This window comes from Perca fluviatilis, chromosome 21 (genome assembly GCF_010015445.1).
Source record: "Perca fluviatilis chromosome 21, GENO_Pfluv_1.0, whole genome shotgun sequence".
Lineage (NCBI taxonomy): Eukaryota > Metazoa > Chordata > Actinopteri > Perciformes > Percidae > Perca > Perca fluviatilis.
Genome location: NC_053132.1, coordinates 6045562 through 6070722, shown reverse-complemented (window position 1 = coordinate 6070722; position 25161 = coordinate 6045562). Strand labels below are relative to the sequence as shown.

General features: G+C 40.2%; 1 protein-coding gene across 1 annotated transcript; it reads left to right on the top strand.

Annotated features, from left to right (window-relative positions):
• The first annotated feature begins 882 nt into the window (after nt 1-882).
• LOC120551676 (disintegrin and metalloproteinase domain-containing protein 8-like) lies at nt 883-20283 on the top strand. Its single transcript, XM_039789167.1, has 23 exons — nt 883-1029; nt 1856-1962; nt 3531-3604; nt 4991-5066; nt 5677-5753; nt 6771-6975; nt 7071-7136; nt 8053-8115; nt 8228-8397; nt 8486-8567; nt 8690-8832; nt 10992-11178; nt 11561-11650; nt 13035-13233; nt 14124-14226; nt 14864-15029; nt 15119-15199; nt 16124-16208; nt 16976-17096; nt 17206-17350; nt 17513-17560; nt 18283-18333; nt 18672-20283. Exons 1-23 carry the CDS (start codon nt 945-947, stop codon nt 18765-18767), a joined length of 2520 nt encoding a protein of 839 aa, XP_039645101.1. The 5' UTR covers nt 883-944; the 3' UTR covers nt 18768-20283.
• The last annotated feature ends 4878 nt before the right edge of the window (nt 20284-25161 follow it).

Sequence of the window (25161 nt, the reverse complement as noted above, 5' to 3'; positions counted from 1 at the left end):
GCAACGTTTATAACCGTTGACCGAGTCAGGTAGCGTCAACGGTTCAGTGCTACTTCTTGGTCTAGTTTGTACTAGTAATACGGTGAAATAAATTCAGTTATTATAATTATTAAGAATTCGTACTCCCCTAACACATTCCCCCTTCAGAATTCTTCACACTATCAACTTTGTAGTTAAAGTCACATCTTTACAAAACGTTTGCCTTGTAGTTCATCAGATAAGAGCTAAAGTTAGCTACCTAAGTTCAAGTTCAAGGAACTTTATTGTCCCCCAATGGGGCAATTTGTTGTGCAGCAGATAGTATGGTACAAATCACACACAATATAGAAATCGCCTTGCAGGCATAGTTAAAAACAATAAAAAAAAAACCAGTTAACAATAAATAGTAAGTCAATAAGTTATCTATGGTTCTTTATAGCATTAAGTAGAATGGCTGCAGGTACAAAAGAGTGTTTATATATCTTGGTTATGAATTTTGGGGAGTTTAAAGCGTGATCCAGATGGCAACATCTGAAATTCAGCCTGTAAGGGATGACAACTATCTGACAGGATAGATTCAACCCTTCTTAGCATCTGCTTCTGATAAAGTTCCTCCAGGCCTTTCTGCCTAGAACCTGTGATGCAGCTCCTCACCTTAATTAACCTGGAAAGGGAGTTATTTTATTAAATTATTTTTACAGTAATGGACCCATACCAGCAGATTAAGGATAAGGTGACAACTGATTCAACAAATGACCTATAGAAAAGGGTCATCAGGGTCTTTGTCCACATAAGTTAACGTATCAGTAGGCCTACAGTGATTTTATTTTGAAATGTATTTGACCGGAAGTCAGTTTTGCGTGTTTTTTCCTTCTTCTAGTTCGGTTTTATTCCCATATGTGAGGCGGCGATAAGAACTAACCGGAGGCGGAGCCTTCACGGAAGAGCTGCCGCTGCTGCTACCGATGATTCACGGGAAGATGAGCGGCAGTGACCGAGCAGAGCGCACCATCATGGGAGCGAACATGGTCTCACTGTGGCTGACATGGGGTAAGTTTACTCTTTAAATAAAATACTTTCACTATGAGAAAATTGTTGTCCGACATTTGCCTCGTTGACTACAACAACCTGCTTATAATAGCCAAAGTAGGAAAGTGGAAGGCTGTTTGACAGGTAAAGGTTGGATAAGAAGCGGTTCATGTGCTGACGTCCCGCTTGTTATAATGGCACGACTTGTTTGTGAGTCTACATGAAAAGTACTTTTTGTTGCTTTGTCAATGTTTTTTTTTCCAAAAGAGGAAATATAACCGTGCAGTTATGGCTTCCTTGAAGTCTTTCAAACAGATTAAAGTGCTTACGTGAATTAAGATAGTTCGTGTAAATGTGAAAAACAGTAATTGGTTGTGTTGTGTACGGTTTTGTAGCGGGTTGAAGGTAGTTTAATGTTTGCCATTCGTCAAAAGTCATTTTGTTTATTTATTTTTGTGAATACTTTTCTACAATAAATTACTCCTGCTTCTATGTAGTTTGACGTTTCACCTGAATTCCCCCTGTCGTAGAAAAAAAAATAATTTGGTTTATTTTTTGTGAATATTGTTCAAAAAATTCGAAATAACCTTTACGACGGTCCCTTACTATAGCCACCTATAGTGACGAGCGAGTTGGACAGATGTTCAGTTCTTTGCGCTCTCAACTGCATCGTCATATTTGGTGATTTTGAGATCATCCAAACTGTAAAACATCTGTCCTAATAAGCTCTTCAACATACCCTAAAAGTGGGAGAAATCTAATCACTGGCACGGAGCTATATTGAAGGTAACATCCGCAAAAAAAAGGACGAATGTCAAACATTAAACATACCTTCACCCCGCTACAGTTTGTCTGGTGCAGACCTCTGGGATGTTGTCTCACGTGGAGAGATATGAGGTGGTCCGACCTCAGAGACTCGAGGGGAGACAGAAGAGGAGCCTGCGGGACAACCAGGTGAGTAAATGAATAAACCTCACCTGACTCACCCATCTTTATCTTATAGAATATGATCAGTAGTGGCAGAAGTATTCACCATCTTACTACTAGTGCAGGTACAGAAAAGTTATCAGCAAAATGTCCTTAAAGATAATTCCTGTCAGTGTTATTATTATCATTATCATTATTTAGTTTTACGGATTAATTACTGTGCATGCAGAATTTTACTGTCGAGCTGTAGCTGGTAATTTGTTATTACTACTTTATGTTGTTGGGTAGTTGAATCTGAAACAGTGCGTCATATTTTATAATAAGGCAGGGCGGTATGGAGAAAATCAGATATCACAATATTCTCGACCAAATACCTTGATATCGATATTGCGGCGATATTCTAGGGTTGACAATTGGTGCTTTAACAAAATATCTTCACACTTAGATTTTAGATAAATAATCATCAGTAATGTGGACATAATGTCTAAGTGGGTAAAGGCAAATAATAGAACAGTTACAGTCTGGTATGACATCACTTTACTGTAATGCAGCCTTTAAAACCAGGAAAAGACAACACTTATGCCATATTATGATATTACGATATCCAAAATCTAAGACGATATCTAGTCTCGTATCACAATATCGATATAATATCGATGTATTGCCCAGCTCTATTTTATATGTTAAAACAACAACTAGGGCTGCAACTAACGATTTGTTTAAATTATTATTGGTGAATAATCTGTTGATTATTTTCTCGTTTAATCCATTAGTTGTTTGGTCTCTAAAATGTCAGAAAATTGTGAAAAATGTGGATCAGTGTTTCCCAAAAGCCCAAGAGGACGTCCTCAAATGTCTTGTTTTGTCCACAACTCAAAGATATTCAGTTTACTGTCACAGAGGAGAGAAGAAACTAGAAACATATTCACATTTAACAAGCTGGAACCAGAATAATAATAATAATAATAATAATAATAATAATAATAATAATAATAATAATAATAATAAAAGGATTCAAACCAATTAATCGATTATTAAAATAGTTGGCGATTTATAGTTGAATCGATTATTCTTTGCAGTTAAAAAAAAACCTAAATATTCAAAGTTGTCAAATAAATCTTGTGCAGTAAAAAAGTACAATATTTCCCCCTGAAATGTGATGGAGTATTAGCATAAGTAAGTACAGAGTAAATGTACTTGGTTACTTTACACCACTGTGTTAGAAATGAAACTTCCCAACAGTTAAGTAACTGAAATTAGTTTCCTCTTGACCTACTATAACATTAAAATGTTACTTTTACATCTGTGCATCAGTAACAATAATTCAATATTTAAACTAAAACAACATTCTTAAAGGGGACATTCTGCACAATGAGAACTTTTACTTCTGATACTTTAAGTAACTTTAGCTGATAATACTTCTGTACTTTAACTTAAACTTGAATGTAGTACTTTTACCTGTAGCTGAGTATTTGTATTAATGCGGTTAGTAAAGGATGTGAGTTCTTCTTCTTCCAGTCCTGCAGATTGGCCTGACTGTTGAAACTTTCAGTAATTAATTGTTGTCGTGTGACTGACGGACGATTGTTCAACAGCTGTATCCTGATACGGTCCAGTACAAGTTGGCCATTGAAGGGAGGAACCACACGATTCATCTGGAAAAAAACAGGTAAACATTGTTTTTTTAATAGAAAATCCTTGTTTTTAATCCTTATATAGAATGTATTTTAAAAGCTTTAGTGCGTAACTTTTTGATATTAATGAACGTCCGTTACATTTAGCATTCGCCAAATGAGTTGCTACAAAGCTAATTAAGACTATCAGCTCCACACAACTCTGTCTGTATTTCTCAGTATGGCTATGTTCAGAAGATTGTGGTGTCTGGCGACTTTCCCACGCAGAAACTTGAGTGAATATAATGACCTCTTCTGAAGACTCCATCATGTTTTTTTAATCCTCCGTGTCCTTCTTGGCTACTAGCAACTGCGAGGTGATCACAGAAGGCTTGTATCATGTGGACACACCAACAGTTTTGTTGTCATTACCTAGAATTCCTCATGGGGGAGACAGAAACTACGCACTATAGCTTTAATATTTAAACATATATATACACTCACCTAAAGGATTATTAGGAACACCTGTTAAATTTCACATTAATGAAATTATCTAATCGACCAATCACATGTCAGCTGCTTCAATGCATTTAGGGGTGTGGTCCAGGTCTAGACAATCTGCTGAACTCCAAACTGAATGTCAGAATGAGAAAGAAAGGTGATCTAAGCAACTTTGAGCGTGGCATGGTTGTTGGTGCCAGACAGGCTGGTCTGAGTGTTTCACAATCTGCTCAGTTACTGGGATTTTCACGCACAACCATTTCTAGGGTTTACAAAGAATGGTCTGAAAAAGGAAAAACATCCAGGATGCTGCAGTCCTGGGGGGCGAAAATGCCTTGTTGATGCTAGAGGTCAGAGGAGAATGGGCCGAAAGATTCAAGCAGATAGAAGATCAACTTTGACTCAAATAACCACTCGTTACAACCAAGGTCTGCAGCAAAGCATTTGTGAAGCCACAACACGCACAACCTTGAGGAGGATGGGCTACACCAGCAGAAGACCCCACCAGGTACCACTCATCTCCACTAACAATAGGAACATGAGGCTACAATTTGTACGAGCTCACCAAAATTGGACAGTTGAAGACTGTAAAAATGTTTCCTGGTCTGATGAGTCTCGATTTCTGTTGAGACATTCAGATGGTAGAGTCAGAATTTGGCGTAAACAGAGAGAGAACATGGATCCGTCATGCCTTGTTACCACTGGGCAGGCTGCTGGAGGTGGTGGAGGTGGTGTAATGGTGTGGGGGATCTCTTTCACCTTCAGAACTGCCTTAATTCTTTGTGTCATTGATTCAACAAGGTGCTGGAAGCATTCTTTAGAAATGTTGGCTCATATTGATAGGATAAGGTCAAACATCGTATTAGTATGGTGTTCCTAATAATCCTTTAGGTGAGTGTATATATATATATAAATAACTTCTTTCCACCTGTATTTTAAAGGAATCTCATTGGGAGAGGCTACACTGAAACACACTATTCAGAAGATGGAAAACGGGTGACAACTTCACCAAATGAAGTGAGTTTTTACTTTAATTTACCCGTGAAGCATTAAATAAGGACAAATTGAAAAGGTGTCTGCGTAGAAAGATGGAATTTTTATAGTTGTTGAAAGTGATGGTTTATAGTCGGGGGAAATTAGGTGTTGTTTCTCTATTTTAGGACATTTTATAAACAAAAAAATTTATCAATTGATTCAAAATAGAATCAAGAGATTAATCGGTAATGAAAATGATTGTTCGTTGCTACCCTAACGTACATTATGGGAACTTATCAAATGTAAGAAAAAGTCTAAAAATTATAATTATACAACCTTCATGTCCATAGTCCTTACCTGCAAAGAAACTAAAATGTAATATGTCAGACATTATAACAAATACATGGAGGTTATACAAAAATAAATGCTACTTTTGGATCTGAAAACTTTTGTATTTCACCTTAAAATGTATATAACGTGAAACTTCTAATTTCAGCTCATCAGTGTGGGGTTTAAGTGAACCCAACATGATAAATATCTGAGATTCTTAACCTGTGATTCTTAACATCATGGACGTTATACAAACAAAGAAAGCCTTTGTGAGTAATTGAACACGCTGAGATATTTAATCTGATGATGTATTTCCGTCCAGGAGCACTGCTACTATCACGGCCACATTGAAGGCATGAAGGACTCTTCGGTCAGCGTTGGGATTTGTTCAGGCATTAGGTAAGAAAATCGGGATATTTATACAGCTTCAAACTTCCCGTTTGTAATTTGCCGATTACATTATTTTCAGTAAAAGTTTCTTAGATTCTTGAGAAATGTGTTGCTTCATGATATTTAGTAATCAGTTAGTTTTTCAAGGTGTTTTTGAAGATTGCAGCTTTTTATACGATTATATTTGGGACACCTTATCCTATTACTGCACTGTATCTGCACGTTAACTGTATTTCTAGTCTTTTTATTGTGTTTTTAAATCTGATGCATCTCTTTGCCCTACTTAAACCACTTTAAATTGCCTCTGTGTTTGGAAAGTGTTATACAAATTAAAGCTTCAGTGTGTAACTTTTTGAAATTAATGAACGTCCGTTACATTCGAGCCTATCAGCTCCGCACAACTCTCTCTGTATTTCTCAGTATGGCTGTGTTCAGAAGATTGTGGCGTCCGGTGACTTTCGTGCGCAGAAACTTGAGTGAAGATAATCACCTCTTCTGAAGACTCCATCATGTTTTTTTAAAGGTCCCATGGCATGAAAACTTCACTTTATGAGGTTTTTAACATTAATATGAGTTCCCCCAGCCTGCCTATGGTCCCCCAGTGGCTAGAAATGGTGATAGGTGTAAACCGAGCCCTGGGTATCCTGCTCTGCCTTTGAGAAAATTAAAGCTCAGATGGGCCAATCAGGAATCTTCTTCTTATGAGGTCATAAGGAGCAAGGTTACCTCCCCTTTGTCGCGGTCACAGAAGGCTTGTATCATGTGGACGCGCCGACAGTTTTGTTGTCATTACTTAGAATTCCTCATGGGGGCGGCAGAAACTACACACTATAGCTTTAAATTGCCTAGCAGAAAGATTTTATAATTTTTAAACAAAAACATTTATACAGAAGAGATTAATTGGTCCTTTGCACTTTTGTCTTTACATATTGTTTATAGTGGACTAAACTATTTTCATTTGTATGTCAGAACACATTTATGCTGTTTACAGATGAAGTGTTTGTCTTCTGTTTTCTGCGTTTGCAGTGGCTTTGTGAGAGCCCGGCAGCAGGTTTACCTGATAGAGCCTCTGGGACAGTCCGAGGACGGTGACCACGTAGTTTACAGACGAGAGGACCTGAAGATCAGCGGCACCGCCGGCTGCGGCTCCTCGTCCAACACCACCCCGCTGTACGACCAGGACCAGGCCCAGGGCCCTCGGCTCTCTGGTCTCTTCAGGTCCAGATCATGGGTAGGTAACATGGTTTTGTGATAAAACATTTAAAAATGTATGGTTTATCTATTTAAATGAGAATATTAATTTGAAGGTTTCTTTTTTTTCTTAAGAAAACTAAACCCATCACAGGTCCACAGAGATTTCTCGAGCTGTTTGTGGTGGTGGACAATACCGAGGTAAATATCTCATTTTTATTCCTTTACAACTATTATATCCATCACTAAATGAATCTGGTCTGGTGGCCGGGCCTTGACCCATGGGGTTAGGCCCAGCTGGCCCACAACCTGCAGTACCAACTTGATATAACTGGGCTCACCCCTACACATGACACTAGGTCTGGAAGAAAAAGGTAAACAATGGCAGAACTGGCAGCAGCATTGACGTCAATGTCAGCAGTGGCTAAGAAGAGGAAGAACAGCTGCTTTTGAGCCTGCTTGCAAAGAAACCAAGAAAAAGAAGGTAGAATGTTGGTCCTTTGAATAACGCCAGACATAAATATGGTGAGTTCAATATCCTCGTGAAACAAATGAGGATGATAGACGAAGAGAAGCACTTTGAATACTTCAGAATGTCTGCACAACGATTCGATGACCTATCTTAAACCAGTAAGTTTACAAGAGAGACTTGCAGTCACTGAGAGTTCTGGCATCCGGTTGCCCTCGAACTCGTCCATGCTTCCCATTTCCGCTTTGTCGTGCACTTTAAATCCTGGCGCGACAGTGAGATCTACGTCACATTGTTGCGCGACAGGTCGGGAACGGCGACTGTAAAGAGGCCTATCGGCTGAGGAGCTCAGACATCCAGAGGGAGCTTGCAATAGAGCCGATGCTGAGGTGGTTCAGGCTTCTGATTGGGATCTACCTGGGCGCCTCTTTTTGAGGGTTTTCCGGGCACGTACAACCGGTAGGAGACCCCGGGGTAGACCCAGAACACGCTGGAGAGGTTATGTGTCTCATCAGGCCTGGGAATGCCTCAGGGTCCCCTAGGAGGAGCTGGAAAATGTTGCTGGGGAGAGAGACGTCTGGACTATGTATAGACAAATGGCTGGATAGATTAATTAATCGGATCATGTTTTGTCTTCTCTTCCTCCAGTACAATCGATACGGAAGCGAGACTAAATCCCGTGTTCTCGGAGTTATAAATCACGTCGACAAGGTAATATTTGTTTTGGAAGCTGTCTGCCTGGCGTCATGCCATCAGTGCTCTTAGCCGACAGCTCTGAGAGCTCGGGTTCACTCCTGAATAACGTCTCCTCCTCTGCCTGCAGCTGTATCGACCTCTGAACATTCGCATCATGCTGGTGGGCTTGGAGATTTGGTCATACAAAGACTTGATTGACGTTGACATTAATTCAGAGACGACCCTGGACAATTTTCTAACGTGGCGGCAGGCCGATCTCCTGCAGAGGACGAAGCACGACAATGCCCAGTTTGTGACGTGAGGATCAGTCTTAGATGTCTGTGCAGATGTTTAACGCTAATGCTGCCAGTTTGACCTGATGCTAGACTTTTCTTTCTCTCAACAGTGGCAAAGATTTTAAAGACGATACAGTTGGACTGGCAAATAAGTTTGCCATGTGTACTGAAAACTCAGGTGGAGTCAATCAGGTATGAATCATCACTTCTAACTTGCATTAATCCTTTAACAACTGGAGATGAAGAAAGTATATTTGGTATTTTACGATGCATCCTGCTGAATTTAAAGTGACAGTTCTGCATTTCTCTGCCAGGATCACCATGAAAACCCAATAGGCCTCGCCTCCACCATCGCTCATGAGATGGGACATAATTTCGGCTTGTCCCATGATACTGAACGTTGTATGTGTGGTCCGTCTTACAGCAGTGGGAACTGTGTGATGGCAGACAAGCTCAGGTAAAAAACATCCTTTGGGTCTGTTTTGCTGCAGCTTTAATGCACATATACTATATATGCACATATATTTCTTGTAAAACTCTCTTGTAAAACTTTTTCATGATTTTTTTTGTTTGTTTGGGAGAATCATACTTCAGCTAGAACATTATGAACATTCAGTTTGCACAAACATATGTTGCCAAAAGTATGTAAACACCAGCTGGCCTTTGTTTGGGCCACTTAGTTCCAATTCAGGGCATGTGTCATTTCTTTATGAATTTTTTTTCTCCATTTTCTGACTTTTTATAGACCAAACAACTAATCGAGAAAATAATCAACAGATTAATCGATAATGAAAATAATTGTAGATGCAGCCCTACAATAGTGTGTTTCCAACAACTTTGTGGCAACAGTTTGTGTTTGTCCCTTTCCTGTTTCAACATGACAACGCCTCGGTGCTCAAAGCCAGCTCCATAAGGAAATGTTTTTCCCAGTTTTGTGTGAAAGAACTTGACTGGTACTGCACAGAACTCAGACCTTAACCCCGTCCAACACCTTTTGGATGAACTGGAACACTCACTGTGAGCCAGACCTTTACCCAACATCAGTGTTGGAAATCACTAATGGTCTATTATTATTATTATTATTATTATGTTATTATGTATTTGTTCGCACACATTTATAAAAAATTTTTAAAATAACAACAATACAACATAAATCACAACACATCTCTTTCACATAGAAAGAGAAAGAGTGTGTACTGGTGAGGTCAGAAACCTGTGGGGGGCTTAAAGCAAAGCCTCACCAGTTTACTAAAACCTAATTTACAGAACAAATACATTTAAAATAGGACCTGAAATAAACTCAATATGGCAAAATTTGAATAAGAAAAAGGTCCCATGGCATGAAAATTTCACTTTATGTGGTTTTTTAACATTAATATGCGTTCCCCCAGCCTGCCTATGGTCCCCCAGTGGCTAGAAATGGTGATAGGTGTAAACCCAGCCCTGGGTATCCTGCTCTGACTTTGAGAAAATGAAAGCTCAGATGGGCCAATCAGGAATCTTCTCCTTATGAGGTCATAAGGAGCAAGGTTACCTCCCCTTTCTCTGCTTTGCCCACCCAGAGAATTTGGCCCACCCATGAGAGAGAGAGAGAGAGAGACATCATGGCTTTCAAACAAGCAAAGTGGCAGTTGGTCAAGGCCACATCCCCACCCTCCACCTTGCCCCCTCTCTCCTCCTCAATAGCTACAGACACAGAAATGGCACATCCTAAGGAAAGCTCATTGTGGGACTGGCTCTAGTGGCTGTAATTCTGCACCAAGGCTGAATTTCAGGAAAGAGACTTCAGATACAGTATTAGGGGACCACTAAGGTCTATATAAAAGAGACTTCAGATACAGTATTAGGGGACCACTAAGGTCTATATAAAAGAGACTTCAGATACAGTATTAGGGGACCACTAAGGTCTATATAAAAGAGACTTCAGATACAGTATTAGGGGACCACTAAGGCCTATATAAAAGAGACTTCAGATACAGTATTAGGGGACCACTAAGGCCTATATAAAAGAGACTTCAGATACAGTATTAGGGGACCACTAAGGTCTATATAATAGAGACTTCAGATACAGTATTAGGGGGACCACTAAGGTCTATATAAAAGAGACTTCAGATACAGTATTAGGGGACCACTAAGGTCTATATAAAAGAGACTTCAGATACAGTATTAGGGGACCACTAAGGTCTATATAAAAGACTCAGATACAGTATTAGGGGACCAAAGGCCTATATAAAAGAGACTTCAGATACAGTATTAGGGGACCACTAAGGTCTATATAAAAGAGACTTCAGATACAGTATTAGGGGACCACTAAGGTCTATATAAAAGAGACTTCAGCTACAGTATTAGGGGACCACTAAGGCCTATATAATAGAGACTTCAGATACAGTATTAGGGGACCACTAAGGTCTATATAAAAGAGACTTCAGATACAGTATTAGGGGACCACTAAGGCCTATATAAAAGAGACTTCAGATACAGTATTAGGGGACCACTACGGCCTATATAAAAGCATCCAAAGAGCACCATGTCATGGGACCTTTAAATGAGAATCGCAAAATGAACAAATGTTCACAGAGTCTTTTGCAAAGCTGAAATCTCCTTGCTTCTCTTTAGGACAGGAAATCAAGCGTTCCCGGAGCTTTTCAGCGGCTGCAGTACGGAGCAGCTCGCTGAATTCATGGAGCGAGCTCAGCCCAGCTGCTTGTCCAAACCCAGCTCCGTTAAGATCATCGCTGCAGGCCCTAGCTGCGGCAACGCCCTGCTGGACCCTGGAGAAGATTGTGACTGTGGCACTGTGGAGGTAAAAGCTAATAGGACTGGGTCGAAACAGATTAGTCATTTTTTTGGACCTTGGAAAGTTTAAATATATCCTTTGGTAAAGGAAAATACCATTTAGGTTCTCTGTTTTAGCTGAGTGGTGTGGTTTCCTGTGTGCGAGGTTACAGCTAATAAAAGGGAAGGCAGTGGTGATTCAGGGCATTCTAAGCTGGGGTTTGGCCTCAAAAATTGACATAGTTTTCCTGTGTGCTCACATCTTATCAGAGAGACATTTCTTGGCAAAGAGGCTGTGTGTGGGAGATTTAAATCTGATCTGTTTGACTCAACTTTTAATCACTGCAATTCCTGTTTAAAGTCTAACTGGATACACAAACACGACAACTCAAAAAGATTTTTCTTTCTAGGAATGCACAAACCTGTGTTGTGATGCCTCAACTTGTCGCCTGACTTCAGGATCCCAGTGTGCTCACGGACAATGCTGTGACAACTGTCAGGTACTGTAGCTACCTTTTAAAGTGGGGTTCTTATACTCTTTCAGCTATAAACTCCAGAGTAACAAAATGTCTGCTATGTGAATTTCCACCTGATGGTCCCAAACCTCTGATTTACACTAACGATACTAGCAGCTCTGTGAGGCTGCACAGCATTGGTTTGAGCTAAATGCTGATGTGTAGCATGCAAATTGATTACCATGTTCATAATCTTAGTTTAGTGTGTTAGCATGCTGATATTTGTTAATTAGCACACTAAGTGTAGCTAATGCCTATAGGAAATCATGACTTTTTTATATATTTGGTCATATTACAAAGTCTTGGTGGAGCTGCTCCTGAGTTTTTCCATAACAACACCCTGCTTGTGGCTAATAACTGTGGCCATTGAAATTGTGACAAGTGTGGCCGGGTTAGCTCAGTTGGTAGAGCAGGCTTGCATATATAGAGGTTTACTCCTCGATGCAGCGGTTGCGGGTTCGACTCCAACCTGCGGCCCTTTGCTGCATGTCATTCCCCCTTCTCTCTCTCTCCTTTCATGTCTTCATCTGTCCTGTGGAATTAAAGTTCTACATCTGGCTGGGGGACTACCTTTGAAAATGAGCACTTGAGCTAATTCGGGAACATTTACATTATTTTAATGTTGATTAATGTTCACTGTCCCCTTTCAAAAATAAAGAAATTAAAAAAAGAAAAAGAAATTAAAGGCCTAAAATGCCCTAAAAAATAATCTTATAAATAAATATTGTGACAGGACGCAAACCCAATCATCCATGGGCAAACCACATTGAAACAGCAGCAGTTCAATAATCACAGGAAACAGAGGGTATTATCCTGCTGTTTCTATGTACTGTAACTCACCACATCCTTCCTCCAATGACAGTGTCAAAGACTGGAAGAGGAGGTGCAAGTCATGCAATACGACATAAATACACAAGCCAATTATATACACTGTTTAACTAACTTCTACTTGAGCAGGCTCTTTATTAGGGTGTGGAATTACAGGGTACCTCACGATACGATGCTTTCAATACAGAAAATATCACGATACAGCTATTCTGCAATAATCAATATATTGCTAGACAATCCCATAATGATACGTCACGATATTGGTCGAACTATGAATAAGAAATGAAAAGGCCCAATTCTGCAGCACAAGTTTTTCAGTCTGTAAATTAAAATCACAGAACTGTAGAGAAACTATGGGTCCTCTAACTGTTGTCCGCCATCCCGTTAAAAACCTCTTTGCTCGAACCGTCAAGTCCTCTTGCCGAACATGAAGTACTGGGAGCAGAAATAACAAGAAAAGATATAATGCGATATCAATCTTTTGTCCCATCTCTACTCTTTATTCTAACTAAATCTACCTGACATTTGCTTTAACCCACAGTTCAAACCGGCTGGAAGTGTGTGCAGAAAGTCAGCCGGTGACTGTGATCTGTCTGAATACTGCACCGGAGCATCGGAGGCTTGTCCTGAAGATAGTTTTGAGATGAACGGCAAGCCCTGCTACGACCAGGCACAGGGCTACTGCTACAACGGACAATGCCCCACACATCAGCAGCACTGCTGGAGGCTGTTTGGACCAGGTACACTCAACACACTGCTGTCACAGGGGTCATTCAAGCAAAGACAGGGGTTTCAGTGTTTTCCTTTTCTTTTGAATAGACAAGCTGAGCCTCAAGGAGCTTTAGTCATTAGTCTGTGTCTAGAAGTCTCAGGTTGTCACATGGTTTTCTAAGAAAGATTGCTTTGATAGTGTGCATTTGTATTATATAAAGGCCTACAGAAAATGTAATGAAAAGCAGTGTGCATTTGTGTGTGCATATTTTAATGTATTGCTATAGGCTAAAATCAAATCAAAAAACTTGATTGAGATATCCGGAATCGTATATATTCTGTATAAATGTATCAGCTCAGCAAACCCAAGACTGCATGTTTGTATGGCTGCAGCACTCTATCAAATGAAATGAAGGAAATATTGTAGATGTCTTGTGCAATATTTCCCCTAAAATTCTGCCAGGCACATCAGGCATCATCTCTACTAGAATTAAACAAATGATGACTTGGTATTACATATGTTTAACTTAGAAAAGTCAACAAAAAGACAAAATTTGTGACTCAGGAAGTCAACGTTGACGTAGTATCTTATTATTATTTCTGATTTTTCATCTAATTTCCTTTTCCTGGCACAAAAGGGCTTCCATATACACTCCAGTGGCTAATCTGTGGATTTGTTATTACAAAATCATGCTTGGTAGCCAAAAAAATGTTCAAACCCACAAAAACTTATTTTTTATTCTATGATAATTCAATTCAGGTTTAAAAAGTCAAATAGTTGACTTAATATTTCATACTTTTGACTCATCATGAGATATTTATTTTATCGTCTGTAACTTTTCATCTTTTTTTTCCTTCTCCTGGCCTTAATGGGCTTCCATAATTTAAGAGGTTAACTATGAATATCTTCTCTCCTCAGGGGCCAGAGTTGGACCAGATGTGTGTTTTAACCTGAACAAACGTGGCGAAGAAGGAGCTAACTGTGGGAGGAACAAATTTGGCTACACCCCCTGCACTGAAGCGTACGTATCATCAACAGTTACACTGAACTTCCTGCTGAAGGCCTGGCTCGGTTTCTATCCAAAGTGTATCACAAAATGCTCCTAAAGGAAACCTGGCACACAAAACGAACCAGTGCCAGTACTGAGAAGTAGCAGAGACTATCAGAAAACACAAACAAGAAATGTTGTATGTTTGAGGCTAGTTTTTAGGTTTGTGCAATGTCGTTAATAGAGGTGTGAATCTTCACTGATCTCCTGATTCGATTACGATTATCATGTCAGCGATTCAATTGGATTCTATATCTCGATGCATCAAATAAATTTTTCTTTAAAAGCCATGTCGGATATTTCATTCATAGCTTTTCAAGCTTGAAAAACCAAACATTCTGCAGTGCTCTAATACTAAATAAATTAGATACATAAAACTATACAGCACTGAGCACATGGCACTTCCTGAATGTGCAAAACATACCAGAATATGTAAACAGAAAAGTTGTTAGGCCTACATTAAATTATAAACAGAAATAATCGATTATGGCCCGGCCGATTATCGATGCAGCGTCGTCCATGTCCACAATTCCATGCATTCGATTATTTGATTAATTTCAACACCTCTAGTTGTTAATGTGTTCTTAATCAATTTGTTCTTTTTATATAGGAATCTTAAGTGCGGATCTATGTTTTGTGGAGGAGGGGGCGAGTCCATCACAGGTAAAAGAGCAGCCTACACTGTGAAAAGCATCGAATGTAATCTAGCTGTGGATGACGATAAGACCAGAAACATCGACATGGTGCCAAAAGGAACCAGATGTGGACCAAATAAGGTAAGACTTCCAGTGGGGAGACACATCACCTGGAGCAGTCTGGTTACTTATGTTGGATGCTTTGCTCAGAATCAAACATTTGTGTGCAGGTTTGCCTCGACAACAGATGTGTGGATATTTTAGTTTATGGGAAAGAGGAGGATTGTGCAAAGAAATGCAACAACAATGGGGTGAGTGAGTGAAATATTTTAGGGTTTGCAATCACTTGCAGCTGTTTTCAATTTGACTCTCTTGGACCAAAGTCCAACTGCCTGTTTAAATAAATAACTAAAGACTTATCTTTTTAATCTGGCTTTTAATTCGGAGTAATGTTATTGCATTGTTTTATAAGTGTTAACAAATGTTTTTTTAAATGTTTTTTATCCCTGGTGTTCATTTTATTTTGTTGGTTTTAACATTAATTTATTTTTTTTATTTTTTAATTGTTGTACTTTTTAGTCTTGCTTTTCCCCTTCTCATCAAACATGGCATCATGACTTTGCATAAACATGCACGCCACTTTCCTAAAGCCAAATGGCGTGTTAGCTGTACGCCTTTTGAGCTATCCACGTGTACGTCTACGCTTTATACAGCGGATGTAAACATAGACGTGGCGTCTTATCGCGAGAACGTGCCGTATTATCGCGAGAACAACGTCACACGCGGGTTAAAAAAAACAAAAAACGGTTGGGTTTAGGAAAAGAACATTGGGAAAGACTTTAGTAACACAAAAAAACAACAAAAAAACGACAAAAACACGACGGTGACCAACGTCACACGCTTAGGAAAACAAACGGTTGGGTTTAGGAAAAGAAACATTGGGGAAGGATGCCGGCTCCCCTGGGTGAAAGTCCTGTGTTTTACCCATCCGCGGACTTGCGTCTTTTCATACTACTTACATGTGTACTTCACTAAAAAGCGATTATGCGTCTTGATAACGCGCAAAAACCGCATACGAATTGGGGTGTCATACATACGCCACTTTATGAGATCAGTCTGTCTCATCTGTGTTTTCATTTTGTGATTTTGTTCTGTGAAGCACTTTGGGCTGCATGCTTGAATGAAAGGTGCTATATCAATAAATCAAAGTTAAAGTTGTGGCATTTTATCTTCAGGTGTGTAATCACAAGAGAGAGTGCCACTGTAACCCCGGCTGGGCTCCCCCCTACTGTGACCTCCAGTATGCAGATTTACCTCAAGGTACACAACGCTTCGGGGGAAATTGAGTTTTTGACAGTAAATGTATTTCTTTGGTTGCTAAATACAACATGTTATATCAGTCAACACCATCAGCTCTCAGTGAGCAGCACAGACGAAATCATGTCACACCTGCTCCATGAATCATTCTTCCAGTAACACGAGTCATTCATTATGACACATTGATCTCCTCAAGTGTTCCTGATATATCTTACAATTGACCTCAAAGAGTTTTGATCTCAATTTCCATTTAAGTTACTGCGCTGTGCATCGGTATGAAACAACTGAATATGGGGGAAAACATTGCACAAGGAGCTAACTGCCACAATAGAAAGTTTGCCAAGTGATTGTGCAACGTCTTCACAGTAAATGGACAAAAACAAATAAAAGAGGAAGAAAAGACACTTTGCAGGTGGAAGTTATGAAATACCTTGGCACAGAGTGTACAACGCCTTCTTCCCTTAAATTATGATATGTTGACCAACAAAATAATAACATGGCAGCAATGATGCTAGCTGCTAGCAACCTGGAAATGACCTCACTGTTTTCTGAGTAACAGGAACAGCTCCTCCTTGTTTTTGTGCAAAGGTTTAGCTGAGGCATTGTACAGTTTTGGTCTTCTCATTGTTTGTCATATTTCTGCCACAATGCCCCCCAAAAAAACCACATCACTAATTTTCTTGTTTTAACTAGATCCTTTTTCCATACAGTGTGACGTAAATAAAAGGATTATAAGAACAGATACAACAGTGTGATTTCCATGCCTACAGGTCAGAGTGGGATAATAGCCGGTGTGTGTGCAGCTCTCTCCATCCTTCTGGTGATCACTACAGTGATCGCGGGGCTGATGTGCTGCAAGAAGGACAACGTGGACAACTACATGGCCAAAAGGTAGTTTGTTCTAAAATGAATTCTCTCGCGTCTCATATGCAGCTCTGTCAACGCCTGTTTCTTTGTTTCCGTCTTCCATTTCCCAGCTAAATACATTTTGTGTTCACAGGAAAGTGCATTCGGCTCCAGACAAGTTGAACCCGATGTTTCAAGACAGACCTCAGATCAGTCAGCCCACTTTCATGGAGTCAACAGCAACGCAAGCCTACGCTCCTCTGATTGTTACCGGGAGTCCCAGCAGAGCCGCTCCACAGGTACAGACAGCACCGATACAAAAGGAATTACTCATGGAAATAAATGTCCAGGGATCAGCTAGTTACTCATGTGTGGGAAAGTTACAGATGAACAGCTTGGAAATGTTTACTATGTCCAAACAAAGAACTGTGCTGGTTATTCACTACTTTTTTTGCTTCCAGCCACCAAAGAATCTGTCTTCAGTGTCGTCTACCTCACAAACTGAGCCGGTAAGCTTAAACAAATAAATAAATAAATAAAAACTTGCAATGTGATCTCATGCATTATGCAAACTGAGGATCACATTCAGATTTGGCAATTGAAGTCAACTGAACGACTGCTAAAGTCGAATTAAAAAATACATGGAGAAGGATATGTGTATCTGCTCAAAGGATGAGGCTGGTGTTAACAAATCACGAAAAGACCAAAAAGAACAACGTGTCAGTCCGTCTCTCAATACATTGCTGCAGTGAAGAAAAAATGTTTTTTTTTAAAAAAAATTTTTTTTTTTAAAAAAAAAAAAATTTTTTTTTAATTTTTTAAAAGGCTCAATAGTTTCGGTCACTGACTATTTTCAGCGGCAGATTAATCCACATTTGATGCTCTAGTATTTGTGGCAGCAGGACGGTGTGTGTGTGTGTGTGTGTGTGTGTGTGTGTGTGTGTGTGTGTGTGTGTGTGTGTGTGTGTGTGTGTGTGTGTGTGTTACATGTCACCCAGTGCAACAGTGTAGCTCATGGCTTATGATTATATCAGGCTTTGTTACACACACACCGTACTTGTTTCTAGATACATTCACGGTTGGTCTTTTCATGGGATTTATTGACAAAAAGAAAAATATAGAATAATACCAGACTTGTGCTTTAACTCTGTGTGCAGATATCCCTGAGTATGTGTGTTTAAAAGTGAAAAATCAAATGTCTCAGTGACTTTCTTCTTTTTCTTCACCACAGACCAAACCGCTACCTCCATCTAAACCTTTACCTCCTCTGAATCTAACTCCGGTGAGTCACGCCTACAGCTGCTCTCACTCGTCTCTTTGCAGATGATTGGCTTAGTTCAAGAAGACGTTCAGTAGTGAAGCAACATTTGTCAGTTTCAGCTTCTCCAATGTGAAGATTATTATTTATCAGTTTCTTGCCTGTTTAGACAGTTTCTTGTGCTGCTGTAACATGCGAGTTTCTCCTCTGGGAATCATTACAGCTTTATCTTAAAGTCGCAGCCCATTTTATTGTCATGAGTTCGACTGCTCTTCTTTTTTTTTTTGGGACCAAATAAAATCACAAGTAGCAACTTCACCTTTATAAAATTGTCTAAACATTCATCTTGTTTTGCTTTTCAGAATAAGGCAGCCAGACCAAGTCCTCCTCCTGTACCTCCAGTCAAGCCCAGCCCTCCTCTGCCTCCAGCGAAGCCACAAGTTCACAGACTCACATGAAAGGCTCATTAAAAGTTGCAGCATGTAGTTGAACATAAGAGAGCAATCTTTTTTTGGGATCATTCATGTGAGTCACAGAGGCCAAAGAGTTTGGAAAAGTTGCCGCTTTGTCTTAAAGATGGCGCAATGTGACCCCAGCTTCACCGACTGAGAATGTCTTTGATGACCAACAGCTTCACAGCTGCTGTGGAAAAGTGATTTTCGGGGAAAACTCTCCATTAATGTAACTGCTGTTGCAGTTGTTAGGGGTTTGTAAAACGTTATTTCTGCTCACTTGCTTTAACATTAAGTTGTCTCATTACAGCATGAGCAAAACGGTGCTCACGTGAAAATCTACTTTTCAAATATTTATTTGATGTCTGTGCAAGGGACGGTATGAAAATTATTAGAGTGAAGGAGAGTCAAAAAGAGGGGAGGGTAGTATTTATTGTTTCTTTTGGGTGAAGGGAGGGTAGTCGCACGCTTTTTGGAAGAGCAGGGGCGGGTGTTCTGTGGCTGGAACGTTTGCCGTAATTACTTATGAGAAGTTTGGTGTTTTTAGCTCGGTTTTTGGTCTCCACCACCTCCTGAGGAAAAATCTCTCTCTTTTAGATGCTAAATTCTCCTCTATGTCCATCAGCTAGTCTCTAACTGTGTCTGTTTGCTGCTGAGCAGGTAGACTACAGTGGCTTTTTCCATATGTTTCTCTGAAAAACGACGCTATGAAAGTGGTGAGCAGGAGGCAATTCATTTTTAGCAAAATTACCAAAATGCCATCCACTAGTAGCAGAGAGAGTGCAGAGGCAGATAGGTTGTTAAGTTGAAAAGGTTAGTCTTGTCTGGCTGACTCATTGATCCTTTATCCGACTCTGAGACCCGCCCTTCCGTCTTCTTACATCTCTAATAGGGACAATATGTGTTAATATTTTGTTTATGATTTTTTTTTTTTTTAAGAGAGCTAGTGAAACGAAGCGAACTCGCCGCTGAAACACATCACTGGGCTGGTGGAGGAGGAAGCCGTTGAAAAGTTTCAACAAGCTGCTCTCCCCACCCTCATCATTTTCATACAGTCCCTTAACTGTCCAAAGCCAGTCTGTGTCTTCTACAAGGTTTATTTTGTGTCCCTCTGCACTGTACTTGAAAACTTCTGAATGGTACACACAGTATTCAGACGACCTGTGGGAGTTACTGTGGTTCATGCTTTGTTTGTTTCCAGTCCCGAGGCCGTGTGTGTGACAGAGCCTCAAGAAACAACTTTTTTACTGCACTTGTATGTTTTTTTTTGTAGTGAATTAGTAGCATATCACTGATAAGTTTAAAAAAATCCAAAATATCAGTTGGCACGATCACAATAGGCCTTTTTAAACCTGAATGAATTCCCGTAAGAATAAGAGGGCCTTTTGTTTTAAGAAATAAAGTGCACTTTATTACAAAAGTATGATCATGTTGCATCAGCAGATGTATCGGCTGTGTTTTCCCTCAGAGGTTTATTATTATTTTGTGAATTGCATAATGATTAAAAATGTTTCTCAATGAAGTACTTCTCTGTGCTGTTTTTGTGTCCTCTTGTGTAACATTTGTATTAACCTATACTGAGGAGTCTTCTATTGTTCTTCCCAGCAAACACGTCAGTTAACAGTTCATTTATATTTATTTGTCTCTGGTGAGAAGCTGAAGGAAGCGGGTGTGAGAAGCAGCAGTGAGTCAGCTGAGCTCCCATCATCTGCGTTTCCTGCTCAGGCTTCTGAAACGGTCGCACGCGAAGGCTGATGGGTTCGTTTGTTTAACACGGAGTCAGAGTTCCCGAGGGAAACAAACCCAGAACTTTCTAAGTCATTTCGTAAATGAAGAGCCTGACATTTTCAGACATTCATGTTCCCCGCAGGATCAATCGTTAGAACTTATGGAATTCCTTGACTTTTCATCTAGCGCCATCATCAGGTCAAAATGTAATGTGTCCAATACTTTGGTTTATGATCAAATAACAGTCCTTCCAGAAAAATGTGTTTTGAGTTTTTTTGTGATTGTTGCGGGCAAAAATCCTTGATTATGCAGCACGTTTTCTTAAAAAAATGCGATGGAATATGCTATATGATATTTATGCAATTTCATGCGATGAAATTGCGGGAACTTGCGAAGAAAAAAAAAAAGAGAAGAAAAAAAGTGATCCCCCCCCAACACCCTGCTTTTCGATGATGTTCACGTCGCGTAATTACGTCACTTCATAACGTTCCCATGACAACAGGGGAAAATGGCTGCTCTTGTGTGAAGGAAATGCAACATTTTTCAACTTTCTGCTAAGATATATTATGGGACTTTTTGCAACAAAAATGCGGGGATTATGAAATCATGCAAGCCCCGCATATTTTGCGCGGAAATCGTCAATTTATGCGGTTAAAGTGCGGCGTATTTGGAAAAAATATGCAGACTTTGGCTGATTATGCATTGAATTATGCGATCGCATAATCGCGTTTTTCTGGAAGAACTGAAATACCTGCAGAACTAATGACATTCCCATCAGGCTCATTTAGCCGAAGCACTCACAGAGTGACGGCAGACTCTTAAGCAAAAATGATTCCGTATCCGTGAGTACACAACGGTCTGCGTGACGTAAACTTTGTCATCAGAGGGTGTAGGCGCAGGCTCTCTGTGCAGACGTCCCCGTACCTCTAATTTGTTGTGACTACGCTATATGTGGAAGCTAACGATCTAACTCATCCTCCAGAAAATAGTATAAAGAGAACTACCACGTACCCTCTGTGGTATAACCAAGGCTTTAGTCTTGTTTAAATGTATAATGTCTGAGTTAATATATTGGTATCAACGCTACAGGTTTTTAGCAACTTTCAGCTCATTTTACAACTTTACTGTTTTCATTCACTCTCACAGCTCTCATTAACTTACAGCAACAGCAGCATGGCCGAATAAAAAACTAACACCAGCTGCCCGATATATTGTTAGCAGACTCTTTAACTTCATTCCAGTCTCAGTCAAGCTCTATCAGACATGTGATTTATTAGACATACATAATAGAGGCTGAGTAGCAGACCAACTAAGTGACCAAATCTTCCTAAGGCTGCTTGACAAACCACAGAGAAACTGAATGCGTCATTGATGAGAACTTTCTCTGACCATACAGGGGGGGTTGACGCTACATACATGCTCTCTTCTGGTTTCAGTCTTTCCGCCAGATGTTGAAACTGCTGCAGGGATTTGCTCCTATTTAGCAACGAAAGCATCCGTGAGGTCCAACACTGATGTTGGGTGATGAGGTCTGCGGTCTGTGCAGACCCCCCCAAGTTCTTCCACACCAAACTGGGAAAACATTTCTTTATGGAGCTGGCTTCATGCACGAGAGCATTGCTATGTTAAAACACAAATCTGTTGCCACAAAGTAAGAACTCATGAAAAACCTCCTCGTAAATCCTTTGTCACACTAATCCTGCCAAATATTTAATGTCAGATGTATAAATCTAACTGTAAATGGGGGGCAATGATCTGATTTTGGCAGGAAACCTGGTTTCTCACTGAGAGCTCATCTGACTCACTCTGATTCACAATCTGAGAAGCTCATAAAACACTGTTTACAATGAGTGGAACTTGTTATACAGCAAAGCTTTGTCTCAGCTTGTTGCTCTCTCATCAGCACTTTACCGGGCTCATTCTGCAGGAGATGATATGCGATGACCACATCGGTCTTCAAAGGGGATCAGGATGTTTAGTCAAACATGCAGCCATCTGTTTGTTCTGATTTTTTTCAGTTTCAGAATAATCCACACAACGACTTTCCAACAACACACAGACGACAGTAAAACCACAATAGGTCTTTGTGTGGATCTTTTTTGTGTTGAATTTTAACTTCTCTGGTGATTTACGATCCTTGTTTTAAAAAGGTGCTCTTAGCGATGTCACACGTTTAGGCTACAACATTTTTTGTCACATACAGCAAACATCTCCTCACTATCTGCTAGCTGTCTGTCCCCTGAACACACTGTAAAAACATCTCCTCACTATCTGCTAGCTGTCTGTCCCCTGAACACACTGTAAAAACATCTCCTCACTATCTGCTAGCTGTCTGTCTCCTGAACACACTGTAAAAACATCTCCTCACTATCTGCTAGCTGTCTGTCTCCTGAACACACTGTAAAAACATCTCCTCACTATCTGCTAGCTGTCTGTCCCCTGAACACACTGTAAAAACATCTCCTCACTATCTGCTAGCTGCCTGTCTCCTGAACACACTGTAAAAACATCTCCTCACTATCTGCTAGCTGCCTGTCCCCTGAACACACTGTAAAAACATCTCCTCACTATCTGCTAGCTGCCTGTCCCCTGAACACACTGTAAAAACATCTCCTCACTATCTGCTAGCTGCCTGTCCCCTGAACACACTGTAAAAACATCTCCTCACTATCTGCTAGCTGTCTGTCTCCTGAACACACTGTAAAAACATCTCCTCACTATCTGCTAGCTGTCTGTCCCCTGAACACACTGTAAAAAACATCTCCTCACTATCTGCTAGCTGTCTGTCTCCTGAACACACTGTAAAAACATCTCCTCACTATCTGCTAGCTGTCTGTCTCCTGAACACACTGTAAAAACATCTCCTCACTATCTGCTAGCTGTTGGGGATGGCTGAAGTGAAACTGATGTTCAAGCTTTGCCGAGATCGCGCCGCAGATGTTTCGAAACACTGATCCGAGCCCCGATTCAAAACACTGATGTCACGTGACTACGGCTAAATGAAACACCGGAGTGTTTCACTAGTGTTTCAACAGGTGGCATGGTCCGCCAAATCAGCGTTTGATTGACAGGGTCGGGAACACACATCGCACATCAGTATAAAAGTGAAGTCAACGCACCTTGACCTCGTGGGTTTTTGTGAGATGAGTTTGATTTTGAGATAGCGGATATTTGGGGATATAGTGACATTCATAGTGCGAGTTGTTTAGTTATATTTAGGCTTACATTTAAATTTACACATTGACTGATATACTGAGACAGACAGAGTATAGACCTACATACAGTGACACATAGATAGATAGATAGATAGATAGATAGATAGATAGATAGATAGATAGATAGATAGATAGGGACAGTTTATGGGAACGTTTTAATGATTGTATCCGTAAAACCCAGATTATACATAATGCTACAGCTGAAGCCACAGTGGAAGTGAAAAAATACCACAACTATGCGTTTTTGCCCAGAACTCATGATCCCCTAACTTACTGGAAAGAAAGAGCAGTAATCTTTCCTCATTTGTATGTCCTTGCTAAAAATATCTTTGCATGCTAGCAACAAGTGTCCCTTGTGAGAGGATCTTTTCAAAGGCTGAAGAAATTATCTGTAAAACACGGCGTAGGCTAAGTCCTTCCACAGCAGAGAAATAAATATTTTTGAATGAAAATCTATAAAAATGAGACATTGTGGCTTGATTTCTTTTATTAATATTCATTTTTTATGACCAAAATAGCATTATGCACAGTGAGGAGTCTGCAAGCCTTACAAGCTTCACATATTAGAAAAATTATACAATACAATAATACATTTTTTATTTTTTTAATGGCTCGTTATCAAGGTTGTTTCAGATCAACACCTGCAAGTGACCACTAGGTGTCATCATTGAGACGGTCAGATTTTTTTTTGAAGACTATGGCACACTTCAACTGTTACACTGTTTACGATCTGCCCACTCCCACTTGTCCCTGACACTGTTTCAAACACTGCCTCACATCCATCTGCCTCACTATTACTAGCTGTCTGTCCCCTGAACACACTGTAAAAAACATCTCCTCACTATCTGCTAGCTGCCTGTCCCCTGAACACACTGTAAAAAACATCTCCTCACTATCTGCTAGCTGCCTGTCCCTGAACACACTGTAAAAAACATCTCCTCACTATCTGCTAGCTGCCTGTCCCCTGAACACACTGTAAAAAACATCTCCTCACTATCTGCTAGCTGTCTGTCTCCTGAACACACTGTAAAAAACATCTCCTCACTATCTGCTAGCTGTCTGTCTCCTGAACACACTGTAAAAAACATCTCCTCACTATCTGCTAGCTGTTGGGGATGGCTGAAGTGAAACTGATGTTCCGAAGCTTTGCCGAGATCCCGAAGCGCAGATGTTTCGAAACACTGATCCGAAGCGCGATTCAAAACACTGATGTCACGTGACTACGGCTAAATGAAACACCGGAGTGTTTCACTAGTGTTTCAACAGGTGGCATGGTCCGCCAAATCAGCGTTTGATTGACAGGGTCGGGAACACACATCGCACATCAGTATAAAAGTGAAGTCAACGCACCTTGACCTCGTGGGTTTTTGTGAGATGAGTTTGATTTTGAGATAGCGGATATTTGGGGATATAGTGACATTCATAGTGCGAGTTGTTTAGTTATATTTAGGCTTACA

Bases quoted from the DNA above. Each gene is read 5' to 3' on its own strand.
- LOC120551676 (XM_039789167.1), top strand. From the start codon at position 945: ATGATTCACGGGAAGATGAGCGGCAGTGACCGAGCAGAGCGCACCATC. The intron at 8,833-10,991 runs GTAAAAAACATC...GCTTCTCTTTAG, and splicing joins GTGATGGCAGACAAGCTCAG to GACAGGAAATCAAGCGTTCC. The intron at 15,030-15,118 runs GTAAGACTTCCA...ATTTGTGTGCAG, and splicing joins CCAGATGTGGACCAAATAAG to GTTTGCCTCGACAACAGATG.